The following is a 24,963-nucleotide window of genomic DNA, read 5'->3' as shown; positions in this document are numbered from 1 at the left end:
TGTGAAGGACAGGCATTCAAAGACAGCAGAGCCCACAAACGCATCTGATCTAGATTCCTTGACAGAGAAAGGCCGCTGCTCAAATGTTCCTAGGAAGTACTTTTAAAATGTCACGAAGTACCTCAGAACAAGCACGAAGCCCGGCGTGTGTGCGAGGCTCCCCAGGAACGTGGACAAGGAAGCGATGGTCACAAAAGGCATCAGGAATTTGGAACAGTGGAAGCTGCAACTCCCAGGTGTAGCATATCCATAGCCGCCGTCGACAACAATGCAGTTGCAACTGGTGTAGTTCTGAGGGAAGGGGCAGGAAGTCAGAGAAGGAACAACGCCAACAGTACCAGGGGTAGGTGGGAGGAAAGGTTAAGACTGATCTCCTCCTTCCCTTCTCCCCATTGCCATTCCCCCATCTTGAATAAGGAGCATCCATTAATCTAAAAGCATGAATCACAAACGAAGAAGAAGGAGGAGAAGGAGAAGAAGAAGAAGAAGCAGAGGAGGAAGAGGAGGAGGAGTTTGGATTTGATATCCCGCTTTATCACTACCCAAAGGAGTCTCAAAGCGGCTCACAATCTCCTTTCCCTTCCTCCCCCACAACAAACACTCTGTGAGGTGAGTGGGGCTGAGAGACTTCACAGAAGTATGACTAGCCCAAGGTCACCCAGCAGCTGCATGTGGAGAAGCAGGGAATCGAACCCGGTTTACCAGATTAAGAGTCTACCACTCTTAACCACTACACCACACTGGTGTAGAGTTGGAAGGGACCCCAAGGGTCATCCAGCTCAACCCTCTGCAATGCAGGAATCTTTTGCCCAGCATGGGGCTCATGTGTATTTCACATTAGCAGTGCCCATTTTCAAGCCTGCCTGAGGGATACTGACCCGGTATCCTGTATGTGGAGGGGATTGAGTGTGGTTCCTTAAGGCCTAACTATGCATGGCAGGCAAGAGCATGTAGCGGACTCTGGATGACAAAAGAGGGCAATTTGCAGCAGAGGCACGGAAGAGGTAGGGACACCTCCCACCTGATGCTTCTCCACTTCAAGCCCACCACTTTCCTGACCACTTTCCTCTTGCAGGCTTCTTTATGAAGATCTAGAAGAATCTATACTCACCAGAACTTTGTGTGTTTCGGATTCGATATTTAGCCCTGTGCAGCCAGCGTAGCAAGGGGAGATGTATTCAATACCATTCGCACCGCACACAGGGTTATAGGCTGACGGGGAGCATTTGCACATTTGGTTACAATCGAAAACGTGTTCCTCAATTCCAGAACTGCAGAAGGAAGAGCACAGAATTAGGTCAGCAAGAGTATCGTGGCCCTGGGACATTTTTGCATGCGCTTGCACAAAGGCTTATGCAAATATTTATTGGGGCTGTCATTCAGTACAAGACACCATAGTCAACTGATCGTATGAGTTTTACTCAATGGCAGAAATCAGAGGCAGTATGGAGAAGCATGAGAGGAGCAAATGGGAATGCAAGATGGAAGAAGCTACGCAAGGTTGTTACCAGAATTTGGAGAAAGGTTGGGGGGGGGTTGCCCCTCCAGCAGACATCATACATACCCCCACTACCAAAATCAACACAATCACGCCCGCAAATGTTCCCACAAAACACTTCATTACACAGTCCCCGCCCCCATCTCTATTCAAAGGGGTCTCCGCTGCACAATACCAAATGTAACAGTTCACTGATAAATGTATCTATGTATTGGCTGAATGGGAAAACTTTAGAAAGTCATATAAAATAACTCCAATATCGGATTTGTGCCGTTCCAACTTTGTTCTGTTCAGGAAATGAATGGCTACCAAGGGGGGAGTTTGGGAAGTGGGCAGCCATAATCCCTGAAGCCCAAGATCACGTACCCAGCAACCTCTTGCATGGGAGATAATTGCTGGCATCCTGGCTCTGAGTGCCAGACAGTAGCCATCCTAACCTCAGTTGGTTAGGATCTTGGTCAAGACAAAAGAGGTGTGGTTAACTTGGCCCTGTTAACTCACCTTTGTTTTACAGTGGTACCTTGGTTCTCAAACGCCTTGGTACTCAAAACAACTTGGAACCCAAACACTGCAAACCTGGAAGTAAGTGTTGCAGTGTGCGAACGTCTTTGGGAAGTCGAATGTGCTCCGATTTGAGTGCCACGCTTCCATTTTGAGAGTTTTGCTGAGGTCTGTCTGTTTTTGCTATTTATTTTGCAGTTTCATTTTTGCCGCTCTTTTTGTTTTGTTTTTGTGATTGTGTGGAACCCAGTTCAACTATTGATTGATTCACTGATTGATTGTGTGACTTCAGTACATTGTTTATTGCTTTCATTTTATGGATCAATGGTCTCGTAAGATAGTAAAATTCATGTTAAATTGCTGTTTTAGGGGTTGTTATTAAAAGTCTGGAACAGATTAATCCATTTTGCATTACTTTCTATGGGAAAGCTGCCTTGGTTTTGGAAAGCTTTGGTTTTGGAATGGACTTCCGGAATGGATTAAGTTTGAGAACCTAGGTACCACTGTACTTAATCGGTGTGAAGTGGAGGTCAAGGTACGGATAGGGGCAAACCTGATGCTCAGGTTTCTGCCAGAAGACCCCTCCCAGGTTATGAAATAGCTGTGATGTATATATGATGTATGTATGATACTTCACTAAGGGTGTTGTGGGTAAAAAGGGAAACTTATAAAAAAGGGAGCCATCCTTTGTTTGGGGCTTCTTCCTGCTTTTTCTATGTGGTGGCTGAAAGTCCTGCAACAGTCTTCTAAATAAAGATCAGTCCTACAGGCTGCTGTTTTGCTCCTATATTCCTAGCTGGTGTCTTTGTTTGGCAATGCAAGTGAGCCCAAGGATTTTCCTATAACAAGGTGTAGACGGAAAATGGGTTTCCTGCAGAGCAAAGAGGAGGGAGTGCCAAAGAAAAAAGGAAGACTTAAGGAAGGAGCCAGGAATAGAGGCATGTCAACTGAAAATCCCTACAGTTAAAGACTTTCATTTTTCTTCAAACCTACACTTCTATGGCCTTAAACTGGATAACTTCCCCACATCTTCCTTTAAACAGGCATGCTTGTATACCTTCCAGAAAGGTCAAGTCCTGCCACCGTCTGCGTCTGGCAGCCCAAGAAGAAGAGCGGCACGTCACAGATGGTACAGAGACCCATGCTGATTACGCTCATCAGGGCGATCTGGGTGAGGGAGAGGCGGCAGTTCCTTATGATGGCACCTCCAAGGGCGATTCCGAACATGCCACTCGGGATGTTGACAGCTCCTGTGGGATGGTGGTGATGATTTGTTAAATTTGTATACCAACCTTCACATGAAGATCGCAACATAAAACTACAAAATCAGAACACAAAATACATTTTTAAAAAGCAACGATAACCCTGCCTGTTCCTTCTTTAAACTGCAGGGCTTTTGTTACAATCAGGTGGTATGTGGATTTTGTTAGATATATAAACAATGCAGAGATCCACCAGCAGAACAACCTTTCCCTGCCCACAGCCTGCTTATTTTAAAGTAGCTTCTTTAAAAAGGGGTGGAACTGGGCGGGGGTGGGTGTTTGCAGTTTTTCCTAACAGTGCTTCAAATATACGTGATTTCACCGATGTGCACGGTGCCTCAGGACGTAACCCCCTTGTAAATGGGGGGGGGGGTTGGCAAGTACAGTTGCACCCACATTCCTGCACTTCTATTGGGCATGCATTTGCCATTTTAGAGCAGGCATTCCATTTTAGAAAAATGGTGGAATGATTTTTTATGGGCTTAGCAGAAATGTTATAAGGAGTTAAGTATATATAAGTATTTTAGTTTTAATGGAAAATAAGGTTAAAAAATATGTTATTTACAATATGATAGAAAATGGAGAAAGATGGAAAGGATTTGCTGAAACAATTAAAAGAAGTGGAATACAAGTTTGTCCACAGGAAAAAGTCAGCGCTCTCCGGCAACAGCAATGCGGCTTCACTCCTTGAAAAAAGCAGTCGATTCAAAGCACCGCGTCATTCACCCCACGTCGCTCCGGATCCCTGAAACCGGGTTTCCCCGCGAGTAGGGGAGGCGCAAAAGGTGCCAGCCGAATCCCACGTCCACAGGCTTCTCCCGCCTGTGGTTTTTAATGGGTCTCCGCCTCGCCGCGGCGGTCCAGACCCTAATTCTCACGAAGCGGATTCCTCCTAGTCAGAGGAAATCCGCCATTGACGGAGGCGCTAACCCGGAAGTCCCCTGAAAAGCAAATTCCTGGACTGAGTATACACTCAGACTCAGATGCCCACCCCTACTTTCCTCTGGGCTCTTGGGAACCCATTAGATTCCCAAAGTACAGTGGTGCCCCGCAAGACGAATGCCTCGCAAGACGAAAAACTCGCTAGACGAAAGGGTTTTGCGTTTTTTGAGTTGTTCTGCAAGACGAATTTCCCTATGGGCTTGCTTCGCAAGACGAAACGTCTTGCGAGTTCTTGCGAGTTTGTTTCCTTTTTCTTAAAGCCGCTAAGCCGCTAATAGCCGCTAAGCCACTAATAGCCGCTAAGCCGCTAAGAGCCGTGCTTTGCAAGATGAAAAAACCGCAAGACGAAGAGACTCGCAGAACGGATTAATTTCGTCTTGCGAGGCACCACTGTACATTCTACAACAAAAGCCTAAAGACTGCTCACCACCTGATGCAGAGCGCAATCCCTTCCCATCTCTTGGCAAAGAGATGTAGGGATAACATGGTGCATTGTTTTCTCTATTGATTTCAATGGGTTTACCCTGAGTAAAACTTAGCTGGATACCACTCATGATTTTTGCCCTGAAAAAATTGAACGCTGGCAAAATTTGGCACAACACTGCCCCTTACTAAACACGACAGGAATGGGATCTAAATGACCTTGAGATCTTGTGATCTGGAAACAAGGAAGTAGCACACACCTAGGATCATGTTGGCAACAGATGCTGACAGGGAGAACTGCCTCTCCAACAGTTTGGCCATGAAGGTTGCTATGCCAGCAATCATGCCAGAGAGATTGACCATAGCCAAGATGACCACAACCAAGATGGGGTTCTTCATCAGCCTCATGAAAACCACAGGAAACACTGCAACAGAAGAAAGAGTAGCAAATTATAATTAATAATAATAATAATAATAATAGGCATTATTCTGTTGCTGTTTCCTGCTGCCACAGACTAAGTAGGTAGTTCTCAAAGTGGGTGCTTCTGCTCCTGGGGGGCAGTGGGAATACCTAAGGGGTGCTAAGTGGCAAGGGGACACCAGAAGTATAAATGAGTGCCAGACTTTGAAAAGCTGGTGTCACTGGATCAAGTTAATCAATTTTTGTTGAATTCGTTAAACTAAATAGTTTTAATTGGGTTTTAAATAAATTTGCAACTACTGTTTGGAATTCTGAATTTTGTTGTGTTATTATCTTCTTTGTGGGTTGTGCACACCATTTTTCTGAATAATGTTTTTTATCGGGTAGGGTAGAGGGAACTGGGTATAGGTTTATGGAACCAAGTGGGTGGTGGTGTGAAAAAATTTGGGAGCCACTCGGCTGTTTTTTGTCTTGAAGCGGCAGCAACAGCAACAGCAAGTATGGTAGTTTAGGGCAGCCAACACAGGGTGGCAATGTAATGTATATGTAGGAAGGAATGGCAGTTTAGCCTGTCCAACAAAATCTGTTGCTCAGACTAAAGAACTAGCTGGGGCTTAAAAGGACTTAAAAGGGTCTGTTTAGCATAGAAAAGAGGAAACTTGAGATATGAGAGCCACCTTCAAATATCTTAAGGGCTGTCACATGGAGGATGGAGCAAGCTTGTTTTCTGCTGCTCTAGAAGGGAGGGCCAAAACCAATGGATTTAACTAACAAGGAGTTTCTGACTAAATATTAGGAAGGAATTTCTGACAGCAAGAGCTGTTTGGCAGTGGAACGGTCTCCCTCGGGAGGTGACAGACTCTCCTTCCTCGGACGTTTTGAAGCAGAAGTTGGATGGGCATCTGTCATGGATGCTTTAGCTGAGATTCCTGCATTGTAAGGGGCTGGGCTAGACGACCCCTGGGGATCCCTTCCACCTCAACAATTCTATGATTCTATGACCAGTGGAGCCAGTATGGTCAGCCGACTGAGTGCTAAGTGAGGTGTTTGAGGCTTGTATGGCAGTTGACACCGTGCCCTTCAGGAACCTGCATTTCAGAGGACATGTGGTAAGTTATGCTGTCAGGTGACTAAGAAATGGGTGGGGGGGGGAGGATCTGCAAGGCTTGCAGAGGAAAGAGTTCCCTGGTGGTTGGGCCAGGAAGGCTCTGAAACCTAGCTGGTGGAAGCCCAGGTCACACAGAGAGACACCCACACCCACACAGAGAGACACTCCCCCCTTCCCTACTCCTTTTTCCTTTAGATGGAAAAATTCCAATGGCAGAATAGTAGTGCCAGTAGAAACTGTCGCTCCACAGAGGATGATGGCATGGCCCAACGAGTCAGGCCACCCCTCACATGAGCAGACTTTGCGGTCAACAACATCCCTGCAAAGACTTCTGCCAATGTACAAGGTGTTGTTCCTTGGCAGTTCATCAGATATCATTTTATTTGTATGCCGCCTTTCGACAACTCAAACAAATGCTCAAGGCGGCCTACAACATGAAATACACACACACATAACTTCAACAAAAGTAGTCATAAACAGGAAGCAAAGCATTAAAAAATATATAACCAAACTGAACAATTTCCACGTAGATCATAACAGGATCTAAAACGAAGATACAGTGGTACCTTGGTTTGCGAACAGCTTGGTTTATGAACAACTTGGATTAAGAATGCTGCAAACCCAGAAGTAGGTGTTGTAGTTTGTGAACTCTGCCTTGGAAGCAGAACATGTTCCGCTTCCTGTTGAGTGTGTTCCATTGTAAATTGAGTCCCCTGCTGCTATGGGAAAGTACACCTTGGTTTAAGAACACTTTGGTTTAAGAACGGACTTCTGGGACGGATTAAGTTCGTAAACCAAGGTACCACTGTACAAAAAACCAACAACAACTCCTCAGCCCAAGAGTCTTTTGCAGTTCAGCTGATAAAGCACCCCCTTCCCTCTGGGTGGTAAGCTCAGGAGCTGCTGGATTCCTCTATCGCGGTAGAATGCTTTGCACGGTGATCTCTCTCTCTCTCTCTCTCTCTCTCTGGAATTTGTCTCCCTGGCTGATTAACATTTTCTTGGCCGTCCAGAAGCACAGTGGCAGATTGGAAGCATATTGTTATCTGATGGAAATAAAACTTGCTAGGCTAAAAGTAGGAACAGGGCATTTAGCTTAATCCGGAGGAGAAAGAGAGTGCTTTATTGGACCGGACAGCGAATGTTCCCCATTACTCTGCCTGATAACAGATCTCTAAATCAATCTTAAGTACGCTGCATCCCGACAGAGCTTTAAAGCTGCAGTTTTACAGCGTGTCTGGAATTTCCCCTGCAATCGTGGAGAAAGTTATAGGCTCGTCTTTGGCCCTTTATCGCTTTATCATGATGCAGATCAGTAGTCTGGTGGTTGGTTAAAATCTGCCCGGTGTTACCAGGAAGAGCCATTCAGTTGGAATTCTCCACAAACCTATTTTTCCCTGAGCAAATGGACTCAGGGCCATTATGAAGGAACTGGAGGAAGCCATAGTGATTTCAGCCAAACCTCCTTCCACAGCAGCAGTGTAAGTCTGAATGTTCACAGTGTCTACTACATGCCGGCCTAATTAGAAAATTTACTCTATCTATTGTTTGCAGATCCAGTTATTAATTCTGAAAAAAGCAACTTCACTAGTGATGGGATCAAGCCTAAGTATACATTTCCCGGGAAATGTCTCTACCTTCTCCCATATGGGATCTTGGTAACCTGGATAGGTTTTCTGATTCTTATGTAACGAGATCCAGAATGTAGCCAACATTTCTCTTGGAGACCCGCCCCCCCCTCAAGAATAGGGATGGAGGAGAAATTTAATTCTATTTGCATCAGAAAGAACCTTCTGACAGTGAGAGTGGAATCGTCTCCCTCGGGAGGTTGTGGACTCTTCTTGCTTGGAGGTCTTTAAGTAGAGGTTGGATGGCCAGCTGCCATGGGTGCTGTAGCTGAGATTCCTGCATTGCAGGGGGTTGGACTAGATGACCCTTGGGGTCCCTTCCAACTTTCTGTGATACTATGATTTCATTGAGAAGCTATGTAATTCCCAGTTCTCAGACCAATATGTGAACCAAACCACAGCCATCCTTAGAAATTTACATTTTAAAAAAAATTCAATTACCCAACCAAATAATATGTACAATAATGCATATATTGGGTGAAATGTGCATAAAATGCATACATTCGTAAAAATAACATGGAGATGCATTATTATAGCATGGGGAAATGCTTGCAGAAAAGTGCATATTAGCCAAAAGCACAGACAAAAATGTAAAAAAAAAAAAAAAATCCTTCCAGTAGCACCTTAGAGACCAACTAAGTTTGTTATTGGTCCATTTCATGCGGCTTAATGTGGTACCTTCCATAGTTCTAGTTACAGGTGTTGGGAAAAAGCACCAAGGCAAAAGCCAGCTCCAGATGGCTGGAATGCAAAACAGGTTTGCAGATATACTGTTGGAGAAAAGGTGGAGCCTATTCTCTGTACTGAGCACCGGATGTTAGCTCAGAGTGTCATGTGACCTGTGCTGGAAGTACAGGGGAGGAGTTGTGACTCTTCTAATGGAGACTGAAGGGTGCAGTCATTTTTCTATGTACTGTTGAGTGACAGGAATAAAACATGTAGAAAGGACTCCTGTCTGTCTCATTTCTCCTCCCTGGGAGAATGCAGGGAGGGAGAGAGAAGCAAAGAAGCAGAGGGTGTGTTCTTCTCACGACTAATGAGAAGAATCGCCGGGTTTGTTTACCTAGCCTGCCGGGATCGCAGACGGACGGTAAACACAGTATCTCGCTCAATTGCCTCAGGGGAGGCCAGGTACCTCTGCCTGTGAGCTGAAGATACTAACATATGGCAGCCTTCGGATGGTTGCGATTCATCGGACATCTGCATGAGAGGCTGGTGGATTGTCCTCCTCTGCTCCAAGGAGGAAGAGAAGCGTCTGAAAGAAGCCAGAGGCTCAACAAACAGCTGGTGGAAAGAAGAGGTGTTTTTCAGAGCAACAAAGTTCAAGGTATGCTGCATTTCGGGCTAAAAGTGTGAACGCAGTCTGATTGATTCTCTGGTTCACGGGGGAGCTGCGTTTTGGAAAAATACAGCTCCGGGAAAAGAGGCCTGCAGCTTGAAGGCTGAAGCCTGCATTCCACAAATTCTTGTGGTTGATAAACTGTCCTATTGAAATGCATTGTTGCTAGGTAACGGAAAGTTGGAAAGTTACTGGCAAAGGGGCTGGACTGTGAGTGTGAGCCTGGGAAAGCGAAACAAAATCAGAGAATGTTTTGGCTACAAGTTTATGCGCCCTTGGTAGGGACTTTCAATAGCAGCCTGAGTTTAGCTGCCAGGTGCAAAGAGCGTAAACAACTTGCAGTTTGCTGCGTGAGAAAGAAAAAAACAACTGTTGGATTTTACAGCTTGTTTGAAAGTGAGAGAGGCTTGGATTCAAAATGGATGCCAAGAAGGGGGGAGACTTGCCTAACTCATCTCCCCTGACCAGAGACAGTTATTCATCAGGGTCTGGATGGATAACTACCCCAGAAGGGGTGAGCAAAGATGATCCTGGCCAAGTTCCTAAGAGCTCAACGAAAGCTGAGGAGAGCTTTGACCCCAGAGGGGAGAGTGCAGGAACTGTGGCTGTTGGAACTGTTGGTGTTCCTGAACAAGGTGCAATGGGTGTTGCTGACAGGGGGAGGGAAGAACAGAGTTCTAATTCCCCCACTGCTGATGCTACTAGGGAGCATGGTGTAGCATTGAGTGCTGTCCGATGCTACAATTGTGGACAGACTGGGCATCTACAGCGAAACTGTAAGAAGCCGCGCCAGTCAAGAGGAGCAAAGAGCAGCTCTACGAAGCCTGAGGCGTCAGGCAAAAGCCGTACCAAGTGCCAGGTGAAACCTGCAAAGGCTATGATGGCGAAAGGAACCACGCCAGATGTTGGGAACTCGTTCATAATTGACACGGGCGCAACGGTTCATATGTGCCCGCACAGACAACTGTTTACGACGTTGAAGAAGCAAAGCTTCGCTGTGAAACAGGCCAACGGTCAAGAGTTGGAAGCGACTGGAATTGGAACTGTGTATCTTGAGAGTCTGAACTTGACTATAAGTGATGTTTACCTGGTTCCAGAACTGAGATTTAATCTGCTGAGCGTGTCGCAGATTGCAAAGAAAGGACTGAAACTGTCCTATGATGCTAAAAGCTGCAAGATCTACAAAGATGGAGAACTGTTTCTTACTGCCAAAGAGAAAGATGGACTGTATTTGTTGACTTTTGATCAAAGTGATTACATGAAATGTAATTCTTCTGTTTCTAACGAAATCTCTCTTGCAGGTGTGACCAGTGTGAGCACCAGGAAGCTGACCAAGAAGGTCGACAGAGCATTTCAGCGGGTGTATGCTGATGTGCTTGGTCCTCTAGAACCATCTAGAGGCAGTGCAAAGTATTACCTTTTGTGTGTGGATTGTTTCACTAATTATTCTTGGGTTTATATGATGGAGAAACCGCATGAAACTTTAGAAAAGTTTCAGGAGTTTTGTGACAAGGTTAAAAGTATGCATGATGCTAACATTGATTGTCTTTTCACAGATGACAAACAAGTTTTTCTGTTACAGAAGTTTCAGAAGTTCCTGGATGGAAAAGGGATAGACCACAAAGTTGCAGTTTCGCAAGAAGCGTGGAACAGGGGGGTCTGTGTTAGAGTGAACAAAGAATTGCAAAAGGGGATGAATAAGCAATTGCTGAGTTCACATTTGCCACATGAATATTGGGCCGAATCGCTAGCGTCCTATCTTCATGTGTGGTTGAGAAAAGTCTCAACAGAGTTGGGATGTTCTCCTTTTGAGAAGCTGTTCAATAGAAAACCTTCTGTTGCCTATTTTAAGGTTTTCGGGTCTCATGTGAGAACAGAAGCTCCAGGTGGAGTAAAGAATGCCAGAGGCATTTTTGTGGGATATGAAAAGGGTCTCTACAGAGTAATTTTGTCTGAGTCTGGTCAGGTGATTCTCACAAAGTTTCTAGAGAGTGCTCCAGAGCAAGAACGGGTTGTAGAACACACATTTCCCACAGGAAACGATTCAGATGATGATGGTGATTTTTCTGATGTCACAGATTACAGTGGTACTGATGATGATGACAGTGATAGCTCAGAGAGTTCAGTTGTAACAGTCATTGAGAGGAAATCTCACACAATGGATAGACCTTCACAGGTGAAGGAAGAACCACTGATTGCTACTGGTTCTCAACAGAGTCCAAAGGTTGAACCAGTGAGCACAGAGGATCAGAACCTCATACGCAGGTCTGAGAGAGTTACAAAGGGTGTACCACCAAAGAGGTACTCAAAGAAGTTTGCTAACTTAGCTGTTGCATGTGTTGCTATTGTTAACAACTCAAAGCAGGTTGAAGCAGTGTCTAAGTCAGAGACAAAGACACAACAGAGAGTAGCTAGCCAAGGTAATGCAGAAGCACTCATTCCTTGGAAGCCAGACAACCAGAGAGGTGCACTGGTGAAACCAGTGGTGGGGAGTTCCAAGGCTGGAACTGAAACAACAGGGGACTGTTATATGTATAACAACTGTTTGTTCTCTTCTCTGGATCATGTTTTGCCAATTGATGCTTTTGGGGGAGGATGTTGGGAAAAAGCACCAAGGCAAAAGCCAGCTCCAGATGGCTGGAATGCAAAACAGGTTTGCAGATATACTGTTGGAGAAAAGGTGGAGCCTATTCTCTGTACTGAGCACCGGATGTTAGCTCAGAGTGTCATGTGACCTGTGCTGGAAGTACAGGGGAGGAGTTGTGACTCTTCTAATGGAGACTGAAGGGTGCAGTCATTTTTCTATGTACTGTTGAGTGACAGGAATAAAACATGTAGAAAGGACTCCTGTCTGTCTCATTTCTCCTCCCTGGGAGAATGCAGGGAGGGAGAGAGAAGCAAAGAAGCAGAGGGTGTGTTCTTCTCACGACTAATGAGAAGAATCGCCGGGTTTGTTTACCTAGCCTGCCGGGATCGCAGACGGACGGTAAACACAGTATCTCGCTCAATTGCCTCGGGGGAGGCCAGGTACCTCTGCCTGTGAGCTGAAGATACTAACAACAGGTAGGTAGCCGTTTTTTTAATTTTGTTTTGACTATGGCAGACCAACACGGCTACCTACCTGTAACTAGACAAAAATGTGTTTATTAGGAGAAATCTGCCCTAAATGTTTTCTACACTATAATGTTTTCAAAGAGATTAAAAACCCCCCACAAATCTGCAGGTTGCTGCAGAAATTAGAAGGGAAATTCAGACTGGAAAAATGAGAAACAGAGAACTGAAATTGCCATTCATCCATTCCTGCTCAAGACACCCTGCAAAAGTCTGTCCTCTGCTTCTCTTTTTTCAGAGAAGAGAGAAGCAGGCATTCTCAGTAGTGGTGCCCTCCCTTCAGATGTCAAGGAGATAAAGAAGTACACAACTTTTAGAAGACATCTGAAGGCAGCCCTGTATCAGAAGGTTTTTAATGTTTGATGTTTTTATTATGTATTTAGATATGCTGGGGAAACCCAGCCAGGTGGTCGGGGTTTAATAATAACAATAACAATAATAATAATTCCTGCTTGGATGCCCATGCGAGCGGACCTCCTCAGCTCTCGTAGTCCTCCCTTCACCTTACTGCCTCTCCCCATCTCTCTGCCTCTTCTCTATGTTATAGCAGTTTAATCATGAAACTTAAAGGAACATTAGTGTGCTCTCTGGAAAACCTATCTTTTATACAAATAGAAATGGATTTCCATTGAAATTTTCTTGGACAAATAAGAAATACATAATAACAAACACAACATACATAACAAAACAACAGTGAACTTAGTCTCAGTACTGATTGTTGATGTGCAAGAACAAACAAACAGACAAATAAATGAAGCAACCAGAAGACACAATAACAGGTAAGGTATAGAAACAGCAACCTGGAAGGCCAAAGGAAGAAATTTATTCATTTTTAACCTGAAGCCCAAAAGTGTTTGGGTATTATACCAGTCCATAATGGGCAATGAAGATCTGTGGAGAGCACTGCTCCCTGCTGTCACAAAACAAATTAAACAAACAGAAACCAGGTAATTGAGCATGAAGTTTTGGATTTTTGATTCAACTTGGAAGGGTTCTAAGGCTGCTTACTTGGGACTGTAGGAAACCTACCCCTTTTCTCTCCATTCTCTGGAACAGTTAATTCCTGCCATTTCTTTTTTCTCTCCATCATCTTCATTTCCTAGATCTCACTATCTCTCTGTCCTCATGTAGTCCAAACCCAGGTTAATTGCATTTGAGCCTTCCCCTGGTCTGTCTATGCCCCCATTTAACCTTGCCACATCACTAACATGTTCTGTGTAACTTATACAGCAAGAAACAGACTCTCCATCTCTGTCTACCTCTCTCTCTAGTAGTAATATGTTAGTGCTGCAAACTGCATCCAGTTTGCTTCCACACAAGACGTTAGCCACAATCGATATCCATCCTTGTCTTTTCTTTATGAAATATCACACTAAACTCACTTGGATCCAAACTGATAAACAATCTAGCTGCATTTTAAGCAGGTGCTGTGTACACAGTTTAAGTACAAGTTCTTGGTTCAGGTTGGTTCAGGTTGTGTGGGTTAGGGTAACCTGTGTATAATCTTGTTCTACTCCAAAACTGCATTCGGTCCTTCAAGATGCAAAGCCATATTACTTGGGATTTATTTGTTTTTGCAAATTCTCTCAAGTAAATAAGTGAGTGCAGCAACCTCTGTGGTGTGCAACAAACTCTGGAGCAAATAGCCCAAAGATTCATGCCTACATGGGGAAACATGGGTGCCTGTGTAATGTGTGAACCAAGACATGTGTAGGCTTCATAACTTGGGTATACAGAGACAAGTAGGGCTTCTAGATGGGCAAATAAGCACAAGCTTACTTCCGATGAACTGTTTCAGAGTGTAGTCTTTCAGTTCTTTTTCTTTACTTCTTCCGGGTAGGAAGTCGTTGTTTTGAGTTTCTGAAGGGCTGTTCTGGGGCGACTCTTCCTAGAAATGGGCAAGTGACATTGCATTAGACATAAACACAAGGCTATGAGTCAGTGTGGTCAGAGCGTCAGACTAGAACCTGGAAGAGCAGCTTTCAAATCCCTGCTTGGCCATAAAGCTCACAGGTGGCCTTGGGCCAGCTACTGCCTCTCAGCCTAAACACAGGGACTTTGTGGGGATTAAATGAGTAGGGGGATAAACCACGTATGCCACCTTGAGCTCCTTGGAGAAAATGGGGGGGGGGGTGTAATATACCAGTAAATGCAATAAATAAAGAAACAGTAATATTCCTGGGAAACCTCTGGATCAGTCCACCAAAGCGAGAATCCTGCACAAAAGACCAGGAGTCCTTAAAGCTGGGCTTTGGTCTCTCCATAGTCCACTTTGTCAATCTCACTCCCAAACTCAGATGAACTCAACCTCACTTTTTATCCCCCTCCCCCGCTTCAGTCAGAATTCAGTCAGAATTGCATCCTACTGCTGTTTCCCTTTTTGCTACACCTCCTTTGCCACACAACCGCAACCCGCTGTTTCCGCAGAGCGATGCAACCCCACTGCACACTTAGTATTTTATCGGTTTCCATTATAGGCCAGCTACTATTATATCAGCCAGCTACTAATCTGATAAGTTTAGTAGCTGGCTGATTCAAATCATTTTCCACTGGATTATATATTTTAAAGTGTTTTAAAGGTGTTTTTACTTTTTACTTTGTTGTACCACCGTGAACAGTGGTTTTTATCTATGTATTTTTATTTTGTTCCGTTTTATTGTGGTTTGGGGTGGGGATTGAGTTTGTTTAGGTATAATTGTTTTTGGTTTGGTTTGTTTTTCTATTTTGTAAATGGAGGCTTGTATGAGGCTTGGGATTGCTACCGTGGTGGGGCGAGGGAGGTATGGCGGTGGGGGCAGATGTTATAGGCGAAGGGGATCGAGATACGGATATGCTCGTACCCCTTCCAATCTGCGCCCCATCCCGAGGGACGAGGTTAGGGTGAGCAAGGATTACTCACCTCCGTCACTGGTGTTGTGCAATGCCAGGTCTATAGGCAACAAAGCCGCCACTTTGCGAGATTTCTTTACCTCGCAGGGGGTCGACCTGGCTTGTGTGACGGAGACCTGGGTGCGCGAAGGGGCAACAGTTACCTTACGAGAGATGGCGCCCCCGGGTTTCTCCGTCCTCCACCAGTTGCGGACTGTGGGCCGGGGGGGAGGGGTGGCATTATTAATCCGGGAAGATTGTTCTTTCAGGGCTCTACCATCGCCATCGATCCCCGGCATTGAATGTGTTGGCCTAGTGTGGGGCTCTGAGGTGAGCTTGGCTGTCTGGCTGGTGTACCGGCCACCTAGCGCACCAGCAGCCACCCTGTCAGGCCTGCTGGAGGCGGTGGCCGGCTGGGCCTTGGAGTTCCCTAACCTATTGGTATTGGGGGACTTCAACATCCATGCTGATGCCACTCCCTCCTCACAGGCTCTGGACCTGGTGTCTTCCATGGCAACACTAGGGCTCTCCCAGTTTGTTTCAGGCCCCACACATCAAGCAGGCCACACGCTGGATTTGATCTTTGGCGTAGGTATAGATGTGATCATGTCTCCTTCAATTAAGGTGCCATGGTCTGATCACTACGCTCTGAAAGCCAGGATTGACTTTCTTTCTTTTTTTCCTTCTTCTTTTTTTTTTTTTTTTTGAAATGATATTTATTCCAAGTTTCAAATTACAAAAAAAGAAAAAGAAACAATACAAAATACAAAGAAAAATTTAACCATAACAAAGCGAAAAATAACAAGAAAAAAAGTGAACAATAAATAGAGTAAAAAAGAAGACGAAACAAAAAATATAAAAGTGCATTGAGTTAAAATAGAACAAAAACAGATTAAACCTTTACATAACCTTTTCCCTTTACTTATTTCCATGACCTCCTCTCACCTCCCAATTTTGTATTCTAGTTCAGATCGTATTTCCAGCAAATCCTTCTAACCTTATTTTCATTTACGTATTTCAATTTAAAATAATGTAGTTAATCATCCTCTGTTTCATCAATTTCATCAACTCATTTTTGCTTAATCCTTTATATCATATCTACCAAAACGACCTAATTTTCTTTTTCCAACATCTTTCTAACAGTCTTTTATATTACAATATTTTTGAAGATATATTTTGAATTTTTTCCAATCTTCTTCCATCGACCCTTCTCCCTGGTCTCGAAGCCAGGATTGACTTTCCACCCCCACCCTGCTTAGGTGGCGAGCCGATTTGGGCTCGCCCGCAGAGGCTGATGGACCCTGATAGATTCCGTCAAGCCTTGCGGGACCTTGCTCCCCCTGGCAACTCATTGACTGAGCTTGTTGAGGGCTGGAATATCCAGCTCCTGGCAGCCATAGATGAGATCGCACCTAAGCGCCCTCTGCGACGCCGCAGAAACCGGGCTCCTTGGTTTACCGAGGAGCTTCGGAAAATGAAGCGGGACCTCAGACGGCTAGAGCGAGTATGGCGGGGTGCCCGTGATGGAGCCTCAAGAACATCTTATAGGGTTTTTATGAAAACCTATGAGATGGCAGTGAAGGCAGCTAAGAAGTCTTACTTCTCGGCCTCCATTGCATCCGCTAGCTCTCGCCCGGCGCAATTATTTAGTATAATTAGGTCTTTAACGTCCCTTGAAGGACAGCCAAATTTAAATAACAATCTGACACACAGCTGTGAGGCATTTGCGAGCTTTTTTGCGGAGAAGGTCCTGTTGCTCCGCCATGACCTCCCTGCCAATTTGGATACAATAAAGGAACTGGAGGCCCCTCGACTGTCCTCGGGTCCAGTATTGGACCACTTTGACCGGATATCCCCAGCCGATGTGGACAGACTCCTCCGAGCTGGAAAGCCCACCACCTGTCCTCTTGACCCGTGCCCGTCTTGGCTGATTAGAGCGTGTCCAGACGAGGTGCGGGCCCCCCTGGGGGATATCATCAATTTGTCCCTTGGCACCGGGATATTTCCAGGGGAATTGAAGGAGGCAGTGGTGCGCCCGCTCTTAAAGAAAACATCATTAGATCCCTTAGATCTATCCAATTACCGCCCAGTTTCGAATCTTCCATTCCTGGGTAAGGTGATTGAGAGAGCGGTTGCTGAACAGCTTGGTAGGTTTCTGGATGAAACATCGGCTCTGGATCCATTCCAGTCCGGCTTCCGCGCTGGTCATGGGACCGAGACAGCTCTGGTCGCCCTAACAGATGATCTCCGCAGGCAGCTGGATCGAGGCGGGTCGGGGCTGCTGATTCTTCTAGACCTGTCAGCAGCCTTCGACATGGTCGATCACGAACTCCTGGACCACCGCCTTGCCGAAGTGGGGATCCAGGGCACAGTCCTTCAATGGCTGCGCTCGTTTCTCTCTGGTCGGGGACAGAGGGTGGCGCTTGGGGGGGAATTGTCATCGCGCCACTCCTTGGTGTGTGGAGTGCCTCAGGGTGTGATACTCTCCCCGATGCTTTTTAACATCTTTATGCGCCCCCTCGCCCAGCTTGTCCGGAGTTTTGGGCTGGGTTGCCATCAGTATGCCGATGACACCCAACTCTATCTGTTGATGGATGGCCATCCTGACTCGGCCCCAGACACACTGACCAGATGTTTGGAAGCTGTGGCTGGATGGTTACGTGGAAGCCGGTTGAAGTTAAATCCTTCGAAGACAGAGGTCCTCTGGCTGGGACGGGACGATATGGGATTGGGGGGGCAACTCCCATCTCTTGCGGGGGTGCAATTAGTGCCTGCACCGTCCATTAAGAGTTTGGGTGTAATCTTCGATACCTCCCTCTCTATGGAGGCGCAGATTACAGCTATAACAAAGGCAGCATTTTTTCATCTCCGCCAAGCTAAGCAGTTGGCCCCTTATCTCTCTCGCCCTGACCTAGCCACTGTGATCCACGCGACGGTCACCTCCAGACTGGATTATTGTAACTCACTCTACGTGGGGCTGCCCTTGAGACTGACCCAGAAACTCCAGCGGGTGCAGAATGCCGCGGCGAGACTCCTTATGGGGTCTTCGCTGCGAGATCACATTCATCCGGTACTATACCAGCTGCACTGGCTCCCGGTGGAGTACAGGATCAGGTTTAAGGTGCTGGTTTTAACCTTTAAAGCCCTATACGGCCTAGGACCCTCGTACCTACGGGACCGCCTCTCCTGGTATGCCCCACAGAGGAACCTACGGTCTGCAAATAAAAACATTCTGACGGTCCCAGGCCTCAGAGAGGTTAGGCTGGCCTCAACTAGAGCCAGGGCTTTCTCGGCTGCGGCTCCAATCTGGTGGAACGCACTGTCACAAGAGACTAGGGCCCTGCGGGACCTGACATCTTTCCGCAAGGCCTGCAAGACAGAGTTGTTCCACCAGGCCTTTGGTCAGGGCCCAGCCTGACTCCCTCCTCTGGCAACCTGCACAGAACTTTGCTTAACGGTTGCCATTAATTTGATTTTAATTAATTTTTATAATGAAATGTTTTAGAATGTTGGATTATTCGATTGTTTGATTATTTGATTGTTGTTAGCCGCCCTGAGCCCGGCTTTGGCTGGGGAGGGCGGGATATAAATAAAATTTATTATTATTATTATTATTATTATTCTGCTTCAGTCTGATCCAAACCCAGCCACAGATTTCCATAGACATTTTCAGCAGGGGTATAACACACAAACACGTGCACACACAGTCAACCCACAGCTTCCATCCATTTAACCTGTACAATTTCAGCTTTACGCATTTGACCAAAAAAAGATATATTTAAAGGGGGGGGGGGCATCCAGGGAAAAAAGTCAGCAATCCCACCCACCGTTGTATTTGCCTTGGGATCCAGGAGTACCCACCCCCAAGCTACAAATCTGCTTCAGAGGAAGGGTAACCCCATCAAGAGCAGGTAACCTCCCAATCATCCAGTCTAAGGAACTGCCCCCTTAGGACTGAGCTTCAGTTTGTTGGCTTTCATCCAGTCCATTACCGAGGCAAGACAAGACAACAGTCCAGCACATCCACTGCCCCATCTGCAGATGTAAAGGAGAGGTAGAGTTGTTGTGTCATCAGCACATTGCTGACAACATACTCCAAAGCTCTGAAAGACCCCACCTAGTGGTTTTATGTAGATGTTAAACCTCCTAGGGGATAAAATTGAGGCCTGAAGAACTCAACACTGAAGGCTTTGTGGAGCTGAAGAGCACTCCCCAAGCATCACCCTCTGGAAGCAAGCATCCAAGCAGGACTGAAACCACAAAGCAGTGCCGCCGCCACCCCAACTCAAGACAGCTACTCCAGAAGGATATCATGTTTGATGGTATCAAAAGTTGCTGAGAGGTCAAGGAGAATTAACAGGGACACATTTCCCATGTCTCCCTCCCAACACTGGTCATCATATAGAGAATGACCAAAACAGTTTCTGTGCTAAAACTGGGCCTAAACCCCAATTGAAATGGATCTAGAAAATCAGTTTCCTCCTCCTGGTCCATAACCACCTGCTTAATAACCTGGCCCAAGAAAGGGAGATTGAAATCCGAAGACTCAGTGAGGTCACCAACATAAAACATCCTTTTACCACTCTGCTGCTTTTGTAATCTTGTTCTCCTCAAATCCGCTATTTTGCCAAGGAAAAGGCTAGAAGAGAGTTTTTGTCCTTCTCTTTGTTAAGGCTATTGGATCTCCTCTGTGGACTTTGTTACAGTGGACGGCCCTGTCCCTGAGATTCCCTAGGGGCAAATCAATTTGACTCTGTGCAAATAGCATGGCATAAAATCAAATGGATGCAGCAAAGTCAGCACTCCACTTAAAGGCAGAAAAGATCCATTTAAATATCCTTCCGTGGAGAGGTTAATGCCTGCGTTGTCTTTCTGGTGAAGTGACATTTAGCTGGCCTGGCTCTCAGCTTCATGGCACTTAGTAGCTGAATGCTGAATCTGGCCGGTACAAGTACAGTTGGTTTACTATGAAAGCTAAAACACTCATTACATGGAAGTGTGTGTATATGTATAAACCCTGGCAATGGCTTGTTCTGGGAAGCAGCGTCAGGAGGAAGAGACTTGGAGAAGCAGCAGGTGAGAATGCTTAACCCCCCACTCCTGAAATCACTTCTTTCCTCTACTGCTGCTCACCCCAACCTCTACAATATGGTTACCAGACGTCCCTGTTTCCCAGGGACAGTCCCTGGATTTACAAATCTGTCCCTGGCCAAAATCTGTCCCCGGAATGTCTCCGAATTTCATTTAATGTCCCCGGATTTATATTTTAAGTAGATTTATTAGTAGGGAATGAATGTTGCAGGCAAAATGGCAGGCGCCATGGCAGCAGCAGCAGCTCCTGAAGCCAGCCAGAGCCAACTGCGCTACCAGGCTGGCTCCAGGCTGCTGAGACTGCCGCTGCTGCTGCTGCCATGGGGGAACCGCTGGACACACACACCCCCTGCGACCCAAATCAAGCCGGGTGTGAAAGCGCCCAACCACCCGGCTGACAGCCCAGCGGCACTCCGGGGCCAGGAAAACCCTGGAGCCGATGCAGGGAGAAGGAAGAGAGGAGAAGGAAGAGAGAGAAAGAGAAAAAGAGGAAGAAGACAAAAGAGGGAGCCCCGACCTGGCCACGCTGCTGTTGCCGCCGCTAAGGAGGAGAGGTAGGAGAGCACCGGGAGGGCAAGGACACGTGGTCGTCCAGACCCAACCTGAGCCTACTCCAAGGTGGCTAGCACCCCAAGAGAGCAAGTGGGGCCCAGAGGAAGGCTGCACAACAGAGGAGACCACAGAAGAGATTACTTTTTTTTTTAAATAACCCCCCCCCCTTTTTTTTAAAAAGTGTCCCTGGATTCTTTGGGGGGAAATCTGGTAACCTTACCCTACAAAGGCTTGCGAGGGTAAACATGTCTGGAATGCAGTTGGGGAAAGCAGTTGCATCAGAAAACCAGAGGGACAGGGAAGGGTTAAGCATCTGTCTCCCCCTACCACTGCCTCAGCTTCAGTTTGACCCCTCCTCACGAGCAGGAAACCATGACCGTCACACAGGACATTCTTTTGGGGCTTCTTGCATCGTGATGAAACTTTGCAGGCCACTTGGGCTGAGGCTTCCACTGAGAAATGCAGGTGGAGCGGAGGCAGGAAAAAAGCAATTACCCAGCTTGGGAAGTGGCCAGGACATCAAAACTTATCACTGCTGCTCTTACAGCGCATGCCAAGGGATTGTTAACAATCAGGCGCAACCAGGGTCTCGGCTTTATGTCTCACTGGAAAAAGAGCAATTCATTTCAAAACGCTGCTTCTCCTCCACGCTTCTCGCAGCAAACTGTTTGCCAGTGATCACTCCGCAGAGCTCACAAAAGCAAGCATTTCTGCCTCAGCAGAAGATTGTGTTTGCCTGATCTGATCTTTTGGAGAAACTGTTCATAATCAAGGGGGAAGCAACTTAGCAAACAAATGAGACTTCCCCTACTGCCACCCTTCACAGCCCATCTTCACCTTCTCTAAGAATGCCTCTGGATCAGATATATATCTGTGACTCATCACCTTTCTTTCTTTGCTTCAGTGTTCTATTTCCTGATGTTCTCTCACCAGGGCTGGCCCTAAAACAGCCGTTCTCAACCTGTGGGTCCCCAGATGTTGTTGAACTACAACTCCCATCACCCCTGACTAGCAAGGCCAGATCTCAGGGATGATGGGAGTTGTAGTCCAACAACATCTGGGGACCCACAGGTTGAGAACCACTGCACTAAAAAAAGGTAAAGGTAAAGGACCCCTGACAGTTAAGTCTAGTCGCAGACAACTCTGGGGTTGCGGAGCTCATCTCGCTTTATAGGCCGAGGGAGCCGGTGTTTGTCCACAGACAGCTTTCCAGGTGATGTGGCCAGCATTACTCAGCTGCTTCTGGCGCAAAGGAACACCGAAACCAGAGCAGCGCATGGAAACGTTGTTTACCTTCCCGCTTTCAAACTGCTAGGTTGGCAGGAGCTGGGACCGAGCAATGGGAGTTCACCCCATCACAGGGATTCAAACCGCCGACCTTCTGATCGGCAAGCCCAAGAGGCTCAGTGGTTTAGACCACAGCGCCACCCACGTCCCTAGGGCTGGCCCTACCATTAGCCAAAGTGGGGTGGCCGCCTCAGGTGGCAGATTCTGAAGGTCAGGGAGTGAACAGAACTGATGTGCCTGCTCTGTGCTCCCTAAGCTAGTCTGCTGCCCTCAAGTGTAGAGGAGGACACTGTCTATTTGCCAGTGATGAAGTAACATTCAATGACTGGTCTTCTGTACGTTGTTTGTGGAGGCACCATTTTCTCCTTCACTTTAAGCAGCTAAAAGGTTTGGGCCTTCCTTGTCTCTCACACAGGACACAAAGATAGAAACTCAGCCATCCTTCTGCCACATGGCCAGCATACTTTGTCGTGAGACTCGCACCCGCTTCCACTTTCACGACTTGAAGTTTGACGGTGCACCTACTCATGAATGGCTTGTCTGGGCTTCCTGTTTCCTGTGTGCCAGGCGATGGACGCCTCTCCCAACACCGTGGAGCAAGACAGACGGAGATAGTCAGAAAATGATGGGGGAATTGCATTTTCTGCATTCCTCTTTGATTGGAAGAGGGACCTTGCTCTCACCCACAGTTTGCCTGGCGGTCTGGCACTCTCTTCCTCATGGAATGTGAGGGCAGGCAAAGGCACTGGGTGCATGGAGTAGTTTGGCTACCACGACCGCCCCCCCAATCCCTTTCCTGGAAGCACAGGTTATCCTGCTAATTGGGTTTGTTTAATTGGAATAAACTACAGGCGCCTTCTAGAGATGGTGAGATAAAAAACTGTGAAAATGAACCCAGCTACAAGGATTTAAAAGGTTTAGCTTGAGAGGGGATTTCATTCGGTGAAAGAGACAATGCGGGGAGAGGAGCTCACGCTTTGCTTATATCAGAGTTTTTCTCTACATTTATGATATGGCAACCCTCCCCTGAATGCAGGTTTTTTTTAAAAAAAAAATCTGTACAAGTGTGGAAGGAAGAAATTGGAATATAAATATGGAATTTAACAAAACTGGAACTGCACATGCGTGAGAGAAAGGAACTGAGAGGGAAGGGAGGGGAAAAACACTATGCTTCGAAAATATGGAGCAAAGTCCTCTCTAACCTCCTTTATCCACAAAGGAATGTGTTTGAGATAAGGACAATTGGCCATAAATCAGCAGCAGGGAAGAAAGGAGTCTACCAGCTATGGGAATAGAAGCTTTTGGATTAACTATTTGCAGTCTGAATTCAGACTGTTCTTCCTAGGCTGGAAAAATGGTGAAGATGGCTTGACGAAGTGATGCAGTGACTTTTGGAAACTGAGATAACCGCTTCTCCCAAGACATGACGGGAACCATAAACAGTTGTAATAATGAAGGATATAACACCATATGGACAGGAAAACATCATGGGTTGGGGGGAGGAAAATGTCACACGCAAGAAAGAATAAGGATTACAGTTAGAGTTCCTCACTTGGAACTTCATAAATTACCTAATATACCAACATGAATGAAATCACAAGATTGTAGCTCTTATATAAGGAATTATATCTAAATGGAAAGTAATGGAAATTATTAAGATTTTGGAATGCAAGAAAAATGTCCACAACCCTGTGGGTTAAAAAGGTTAGACTGAGACAGGGCTTGGCCCTAGAGCACCATGGTTGTTTTACAGGAGGGCACAAATCTGGATTCAGATGTCTCTGGTCCAAGCCCAGCACCCTACCCACTAAGCCGAAGTGGCTCATGCGCCAGTGTTTTGAATTGCCTTACTTTCCATTTCAAGAGGAAAAAGATCGTGCCTTGAGAAGAGCTATTCTCAAGCGTGTCCTTACCTCTCTAGGCAGCTCTTTTGGAAAGAAGAAATAAGGTATTGAAGCAATGGCGACCACGCTGGCGGAAATTATGAAACCGAGCCACCAGGCTCCAACCCATCGTGGATCTTTGCTATTAATGTGAATGTCCGCTGAAACACAAAGCACATGGAAGAGCTCAAAGATACGCTGGTGCTTTGGTGGCTGATAGCACAACTCTCAGAGGCCTCAACAGCTGCCTACCCCTTTTGCCAGGAACATAGACTCAGGCTCATCCAGATTTGCTTTTACACCACCTTTTAAGGCATAAAAAGGCTGGAATAGATCTGTGGCGTCTGCCTGTGTCTGTCTCTGGAAGTGGCACAGGTGGAAGCTGCAGATCCATTCTGGCCTTTTTCTTCTGCCTGCATCTCTGTTGCACGGCTCTGTCTCCATCTCACCACTCACCACATTTTGCTTACACCTGGTGAGTGACTTCTCATTCTCTAGAACAGGAAGATGAAGAAAATTTAATCTGTTTTGGTCAATTTGGGTTAGCTCATTATCTGTTTAAAGATAAAGAACATGAAAACTGACTGTATCATTACAGCAACACCTGATATCACTACAGCAAAATAATATTTTGTTGTCTAATTTTAAAGTTGGTATTTTTCAGGGAAAGTTTAGTTGTTAATTTAAAAACCAGTGCTTAGCTAAGTTTTAGTTTCTTTTGTTTGTTTGGTGAATAAAAATAATATCCTTTATGATTATGAGTATCAGTTCAATATTTTTTTCCCTTTTAGAGGGAATCAAATCCCTGGTGAAATGTGCTATGCATGTCTATGGGGTCAGGGCACAAATATCTTCATTTTAAACTGTGTTGACATCCTATAATCCCGCACATCTTGTAGTGGCTTCCCGTGAAGGACGTCGTTTGCTCAGTGAGCCCTGGTTCTTTTAAACCCATCTCCTACACTAGCAGATTCCATTTGCTCGCCTGTCTTTGTGTACATTTGTTTCTATGAAATCTGAACCCCGGTGGCTGACTTCAGCTAAGTACA

General features: G+C 46.1%; 1 protein-coding gene across 4 annotated transcripts in view; it reads right to left on the bottom strand.

The window, feature by feature from the left end:
* SLCO2B1 (solute carrier organic anion transporter family member 2B1) overlaps positions 1-24,963 on the bottom strand; it is a 71,563-nt gene that overhangs the window by 4,753 nt on the left and 41,847 nt on the right. For all 4 annotated transcript variants that reach the window (XM_081002115.1, XM_081002114.1, XM_081002117.1 and 1 more), the window contains 6 exons: positions 23,945-24,075; positions 14,013-14,121; positions 4,887-5,051; positions 3,057-3,249; positions 1,112-1,271; positions 122-291 (listed from right to left, as the gene is read on the bottom strand). In XM_081002115.1, the coding sequence (XP_080858241.1) occupies positions 122-291; positions 1,112-1,271; positions 3,057-3,249; positions 4,887-5,051; positions 14,013-14,121; positions 23,945-24,075 (928 nt within the window). The remainder of the gene's footprint in view (positions 1-121; positions 292-1,111; positions 1,272-3,056; positions 3,250-4,886; positions 5,052-14,012; positions 14,122-23,944; positions 24,076-24,963) is intronic.

This window comes from Podarcis pityusensis (assembly GCF_964106645.2).
Source record: "Podarcis pityusensis genome assembly, chromosome: 4".
Taxonomy (NCBI): domain Eukaryota; kingdom Metazoa; phylum Chordata; class Lepidosauria; order Squamata; family Lacertidae; genus Podarcis; species Podarcis pityusensis.
Note: the sequence above shows the minus strand (reverse complement) of the source record. Positions and strands in the feature narration are given on the sequence as shown.